This window comes from Borostomias antarcticus, assembly GCF_949987555.1.
Source record: "Borostomias antarcticus genome assembly, chromosome: 10".
In the NCBI taxonomy this organism is placed as follows: domain Eukaryota; kingdom Metazoa; phylum Chordata; class Actinopteri; order Stomiiformes; family Stomiidae; genus Borostomias; species Borostomias antarcticus.
This window is the reverse complement of record NC_140243.1, coordinates 16,367,031-16,374,530: the sequence shown is the minus strand read 5'-3', so window position 1 is coordinate 16,374,530 and position 7,500 is coordinate 16,367,031. Positions and strand designations below refer to the sequence as shown.

The window sequence follows — 7,500 nt, the reverse complement described above, 5'->3', positions numbered from 1 at the left end:
AGACAGAGAGAGAGAGAGAGAGAGATAGAGAGATAGAGAGAGAGACAGAGAGAGAGAGAGAGAGAGAGAGAGAGAGAGAGAGAGGTGGTATGAGGACTGTATGTGTTTGTGTGTGTATGACGAAGCAGGTAAAGGTATAGTCTTCTGATTTTGTGGTACTGTGCAGAAGAATGAGGAGGGGTGAGGAGGCGCCATGAAGGTATCATAACCTGTTTGACCTGTGACCTTTGGAGGAGCTGGCGATGATCTTCCTCAGACAGTAACGAGAACACACTCTTGATTTATGAGCTCATATGCACACACACGCACACACACACACACCTACGCATACACACACACGCACGCACGTACACAGAAAGAGATTTATGATGCACAGACCGTAGTCCTGTCTGGGCTGTAGCAACAGAATCCAGCAAAACAACAACAATTCGTAATTAGCTTCCATCAGGTAGGAACATCTTGTGCGCGCTAGAGCAGACTGTGATTAATGGAGCGCCCCCAGCCAGCTCGCTGTGCTCCGGAGGGTGGAGAGGCACAGCCGCGACCGGCCTAGCGTAGGAGAGGCTTATCACTCTATGATGAGGTCAACGGAACAATACTGAGACCTGAAGCACCGTCCCAACCTCTTTGTGCTGTTTCTCAGCCGTAAAACAGAGGAGCATCTTTGTATCTTGTAGAACAGGCCAGGATTAGTGTTGCGCCATAACACACACACACATATATATGTATATATATATACTGTATGTGTGTGTTTTTATACACACATACAGTATATATATATTCGAATATGAATATTTGTGTTTTTGTTTGTGTGTGGGTGCGTATGTGTTTCACTGACCGATGTCGTCGATTTTGATGTCTGGGTTGAGAGTGTAGTCCGGTTCTGTTGGTTCAGGATCGTCTGTATCAGAGGCTGAGAGAGAGTGGGTGGGGGGAGGGGGGCGGGGTGGGGTGGGGGGGGGGGGCAGAGGAACACAGAGAGAAGGCGCAGGGATTAAACCATTTATTTTAGCAGGCAGAATTCAAAATAAATCCAAAGTGACAGGGACCGAGAGTAAGAGGGAGAGAGAGAGAGAGAGAGAGAGAGAGAGAGAGAGAGAGAAAGAGAGACAGAGAGAGAGGGAGGGTGCAGGGGTTAAAACATCCCCCGGAGCCGGCAGACTAACAAGACCTAACATCACTGCCATCTCTGGGTGCGAGAACTAGAGATGGAGGGAGAGAGATGGAGTGGGGGGGGGTGGGGCAGAGAGGTCAAACCCCAGGAAAGGTGTACGCGTGCAAAGGGAGAATGGGATGAGAGACAGAGAGGAAAAGATGGGGGGTTGATTCAGCCAGTGAGAGGAGTGGACAGGCCAGGGATCAAAGCTGAAAGAGAGAGAGAGGGAGGGGGGGGATTAACACTTAGCCACCCATTGATCATACTGGGGTAAATCAATTCTGACAGGGAGAGAAAGATAGAGGGGGGGGGGCTTTCAACACTGGTTCTTCCTCGTATGCAGTGCAGGGAGGGTGGGAGCAGAGAGGGGGAGAGATGGAGGGAGGGAGCAGAGAGAGAGGGAGAGATGGAGGGAGTGAGGGAGGGAGGAAGGAAGGGAGGGAGAGCAGCTCTGTGCTGCAGGGGAAACTCAGCAGGAGTATTAATAGCACTGCATGTTTTAGTGTGTGCGTGTGTATGTGTGTGTGTGTGTGTGTGTACGTGCATACGTGTGTGTGTGTCTATGCTACTCCGTCGCTGCAGGCTTGGCCAGATGGGCCCGTACACACCACAGTCACAGGTCACCACATCATATAACAAGGCACCACAACACACACAAACCCTACAGCCTGTATACACACTCCGTCTGCCCCAAAACCAACACAGCATGCTTTTGTGTGTGTGTGTGTGTGTGTGTGTGTGCGTGTGTGTGTTTGTGTGTGTGACAGTGGGAGTATGCACGAGTGAGCGTGCATGTGTTTGTGTGTGTCTGTGTGTGTGTGTGTGTGTGTGTGTGTGTGTGTGTGTGTGTGTGTGTGTGTGTGTGTGTGTGTGTGTGTGTGTATGTGTGTGAAACTCACCTGTGGAGCAGCAGACATACACTCTCAGTCTCAGGCAGCTGCGGCCATGGTGATGGGTAGGTGTGGCTACAAACACATGACCAAACAGCATGTTAAGATGCAATGCTTTACAGCACATGACACAGTTGATCACTCTGTCCTACTAAACAGACTGGCCGACATGGCTGAGATGCAAATGCATGCAACTGGTTTCAGGATTACCTATCAAATATAATATAAATTGTATTAGTAGATTAGTTTAAATCTCATTTTCTGACCCTAACGAAAGGAGTCCCTAAAGTCCCTTAAAGTCTCTTGGTCCTTTACTTTTCACCATTTACATCAATGATATTGCTTCTAATCTTTCCAACTGTACTGCTTATTTCTACGCTGATGACGTGTTACTCCATACAACAGCATCCACTATCAGCAAAGCCCTTCAGCTACTCCAATCATCTTATAATTCCATTCTTCAATCAGCTTACAATCAGCCCTTGTCAACAAATCTGAAAGTGGTTCTAGATGCCAGTAAAACTAAATTCATGACTTTCTCCATCAAGAGCCCTAATCTGTCACTGGCACATCTCACCACTCTACAGAACACGGAAATAGAACGTGTGCAGGAATAAATAAGTATTTAGGCATCTGTCTAGACTATAATATATCCTTCTGCCACCATTTATTCACGTATTTAAGAAACAAAATTAAACCAAACACCAGATTTCTACAGTATATTGAAACAAATCATGTTTCAACCAGGAGAGTAATAAAATGGTTATACAGACAAACATCCTGCCAATTCTTGGCGACAGGTGACTTCCTGTATCCTAAACTACTATATATCATAGAGCCTTAAGAATTGTCATTGGTGAAGGGTTTAGAGCTCATCATTGTATACTCTACCAAACATTAGAGTGGCCCTCTCTTGAGCTCAGGAGAATACAACATAGAGTCTTATTTACATATAGAGCCCTCGTCGCCAAAGCACCTCTGTACCTATCCAGGCTGCTCTCATTTCATGTTTCAAACTTCAAACTTCAAACTTCCCATCCTTTATTCCCCTTACAGACACTTAAATACTGTAATTATGAGCTGATACCTATGGGACAGTAGTTTGCAAATGCCATTGATGCTAGTCATTTCCTCATTGTACTACTACTACTAATAATAATAATAATAATAATCATTCTACTCTACGCCCTTGTACTATGTCACTACTTTGTATTTTATTCATACTGCGCTACTGTATTACTGTAATTGTTGTCTGCATGCTGTCACTGTTCTTTTTTTGTTTGTCTTTCTGTATTTTTCTGTACTCTGAATTACTATGTTGTTTGCAAGCAGGGCATAGCTGTAAAAGAGACGGCCTCATTATGTACTTCCCTGTCTAAATAAAGGCTTTTATCTATCTAAATTAATATAATATGCTGTAGATACTTCATGTGCTTTAATGAAGATTTTTATTGTAAAGGTTGAATTTCTTCAGAGTAATATTCCTATTCATATATGTAGTCCACAGCAGTATTCCTATTCACATATGTATTAGTACAGTAGTATTCATACCCACATACTGTATGTAGTAGTAGTAGTATTCATACTCATGTATGTAGTAACACAGTAGTATTCATACCCACATATGTAGTAGCTCAGTAGTATTCATACTCGCATATGTAGTAGCTCAGTAGTATTCATACTCACATATGTAGTAGCTCAGTAGTATTCATACTCACATATGTAGTAGCTCAGCAGTATTTATACTCACATATGTAGTAGTACAGTAGTATTCATACTCACATATGTAGTAGTACAGTAGTATTCATACTCACATATGTAGTAGCTCAGTAGTATTCATACTCACATATGTAGTAGTACAGTAGTATTCATACTCACATATGTAGTAGTACAGTAGTATTCATACTTACATATGTAGTAGTACAGTAGTATTCATACTCACATATGTAGTAGTACTCTTGGCCCACGTGGAACTCGTAGCCCAGTGAGAAGGCGCTGTAGCGCTGGAACTTCTCAGAGAACTTGATTGGTGCGTGGGGGGCGTGGGGGCGGTTACACTCCCACCTCTTGAAGCCCAGCTGGGGGTCGCAGGTGCGGTAGCCACGGTAACTGACCATGTACAGGATATACTGCTCCCCCGTTCCCACCATGCGCTGGCTGTCATTGTAGTGGGGGCAGTAGATGTCAAGGTAGTCATTCACATTCACCTGCACCGTGTAACCCTCCCTACGAAGACTGGACACAGGGGAGGAGAGAGGAGAGAGGAGAGGAGAGAGGAGACGGGGGAGGAGAGAGGAGAGAGGGGAGGAGAGAGGGGAGGAGAAGAACCGTCGGTAAGAATTTGTCAGGAAATAGTATAGTATAGAAATAGTATAGTATACAAATAGTATAGTATGTGTATAGTATGTGGCATGACTCTTTCAAAGAGGGTGCTACTTGGAGACAGACAGGTGATTTTTTTTTAAAAGACACACATTCCACTGTACCTACTGGACTGAGTGCAGGATCAAAATATCTTGTGGATAGATAAACTAGAGTTCCGCACACCAGGTAGCTCCTGTTTAAAAGGATTTTACTGCGAGTGTAACGTTTCAAGCATATACTGTAGGCTCGTCCTCAGTGCTCGAAATGTCACACTCGCAAATAAAATACTTTTAAATGGGAGTCACTTGGTGTGCGGAACTCTATTGTCTCTACACACTTGGAGACAGACACACATACCCACACACACCTTGAAGCAGCACCCCAGAGAGAAATCGTCAGATGTCTCTCCAACAGTTTGGTCTGGAGGCAGGAAGGGTGTAGCTGTGCTCTTTAAGCTGTTAGCGTAATAGCACCAGATTAGCCAGGTGCTGCGCTCCTGCTAGCCAGCACTGGCTCTCTGCTTCCAGCAGCGGGCCTGCTCTCTGAAGACACGCCCCCCCCCCCCCCCCCCCCCCCCTCCAGGCCTAAATAAAGTCTGCCACACACACACCTGACACACACTCCCATTTACATTTATGCATCCCTCTAAGAGCATATGTGTGCGTGTGTGTGTGTGTGTGTGTGTGTGCGGTGTGTGTGTGTGTGTGTGTGTGTGTGTGTGTGCGGTGTGTGTGTGTGTGTGTGTGTGTGTGTGGTGAGAGCTACTAAGGGAACAGGAATATTTGTGTGTATTAGTGTGTGTATGTGTGTGTGTCTGTGAGGGAGACTAGACTGTGGCAGAGCACGCCACTGTCTCCTAAACACAAAGGTCATACATCAATGTTAACACAACGCCAGTACACCCCCCCGTCACATGCCAAATGTCCCAGCAATGCTCCCAGAGCTCATATATCAACTTCAACCCTAAAAAAGGCTCAATATGACATAGGAGATATGAGGTCTGTGTGTGTGTGTGTGTCTGTGTGTGTGTGTGTGTGTGTGTGTGTGACATGAAAAGCTTATTTTTCTCCACAACTGAGACACTATATGCAACAGAGACAGGTTGCAGTTGTAAATCATACACAAAACAAACACACACGCACGTATGCGCGCACACACACACCCACACACACCCACACACACCCACACACACCCACACACACACACACACACACACACACACACTGTGCAATCGTTAGTGTGGTGTCACAAGGAAAGCAGGAGGGGGCAGCAGAGTGACATGTTTTTAAGCTCCAAACCCTGACCCAGTCAACCACCCCTCTCTCTCTCTCTCTCTCTCTCTCTCTCTCTCTCCATACCCCTCTCTTCCTAAGTCTCCCCCTCAGTCTCTCTCTCTCTCTCTCTCTCTCTCTCTCTCTCTCACAGACACATGCACACACACTCTTTCCCTTTCTCTCTCTTTCTCTCTCTCTCTCTCTCTCTCACACACACAATCCGCCCTCCTCGCCCTCTCTCTCTCTCTCTCTCTCTCTATCTCTCCCTCTCTCTCCCTCCCTCAGTTCTAGGTCATGTCTCTATGGAGATTATTATTCAATTATTAAATGAAGATCGAAGCGTTGCTCCAGCGTCTTCTCTCTCTCTCTATCACTCCTTCACGCTGCGCTCTCTCTCTCTATCACTCCTTTATGCTGCTCTCTCTCTCTATCACTCCTTCACAATGCGCTCTCTCTCTTTCTCTATCACTCCTTCACGCTGTGCTCTCTCTCTCAATCACCCCTCTCCCTCTCTCCTCTTCCTCTCACCCTCACATCTCTGTCACGCTTATGACAAGGAAAGACATTCATTCTTCTCTCTCCTTCCGTCACATGCTCTGCTGTCTGTTGGTCCGCCTCCCTCCCTCTCTCTCTCTCTCTCTCTCTCTCTCTCTCTCACCCTCTCTCGTTCTAAATCCTTCCCTCTTTACATCACTCTATTCTCTACTGAAAATATGTTGTCGCACATTGTAGGAGAGAGGAATATAAACAGTGTCAAACATTTGGCGGGATGTTCGGGGAACTATATTTATTCTGTGTGTGAAAAAGGTGAGAGCGATGTGTGTGAGAAAGAGAGAGAGAGAGAGAGAGAGAGAGAGAGAGAGTAAGGAGAAAGGAGGCTTGTTGCACCAGGGAGTCAAATATGCAAATTGAGCGGAAGAGTAGAGGTAGAGAGAAGGAGGGAGAAAGGGTTGGAGGTGTTTCAGGCAGAGAGAGAGAGAGAGAGAGAGAGAGAGAGAGACTCACAGGTGTAGGGAAAAAGGCATAGGTAAAGGAGTAATGGTGCTGGTCTTTAAGCTGACAAAGAGATTCACCTCATAATATGATATTATCTCTTAAGCTCTGTGGTCAATTCATTACTGTGTGTGTGTGTGTGTGTGTGTGTGGAGGGGGGGCGGGCGGGGGAGGGGACTGTGTGTGCGACTGCGTGTGGCCCAATATGAAAGCACGTTTTAATGACCGAAGAATTTACATACACACTGGAGGCTTGATCAATGGCTAGCTGGAATCATTAATCATACTGTCCACATGCATGCAAAAAAGCGCGCATGAGCGCACACACATGCACATGTACACATACTCACACACACACAGGTAAGAAGGAGTGAGAGAGAAGGGAGAGAGAGAAAGAGAGAGGGAGAGAAGTAGGGTCAGCAAAATTCCCAAACTTCCGATGATCAAAATTTATGAGGATTAACAGGAATAAATTCAGTTTTCCAGTTTATTCCTGTTAATTCCCATTAATTCCCATAAATTGCCGTTACTTCCCATGGGAAAGTTTGTGAATATTCCCGGATTTCCCAGAGTCAGAGGAAAGGGGGAGAGAGTGAGAGAGAAGGGGAGGGAGATAGTGGCAGGGGGCTGCAGGTTGTTGTGAAGTTTAAAATAAATGACATGTTGCTTCTCCCTGCTCTCTCTCGCTATCTCTCTCTCTCGCTATCTCTGGCTGTCACTCTCTCTCTCTATCTTCCTCCCCTCCTCTCTCTCTCTCTCTCTCTCTCTCTGCTGTTTAGTGTGCTAATGAGAACAGAGCCTGGGAGGGATGGAGGGATGGAGG

At 45.9% G+C, this 7,500-nt stretch overlaps 1 protein-coding gene across 1 annotated transcript in view; it reads right to left on the bottom strand.

The window, feature by feature from the left end:
• The window catches only part of efna3b (ephrin-A3b), a gene marked incomplete at its 3' end in the record, with an annotated part of 48,853 nt that overhangs the window by 2,782 nt on the left and 38,571 nt on the right, over positions 1-7,500 (bottom strand). Inside the window, exons 2-4 of the mRNA XM_084445171.1 lie at positions 3,989-4,281; positions 2,056-2,121; positions 839-913 (exon numbers count right to left, since the gene is read on the bottom strand). Coding sequence (XP_084301297.1) covers positions 839-913; positions 2,056-2,121; positions 3,989-4,281 — 434 coding nt within the window. The remainder of the gene's footprint in view (positions 1-838; positions 914-2,055; positions 2,122-3,988; positions 4,282-7,500) is intronic.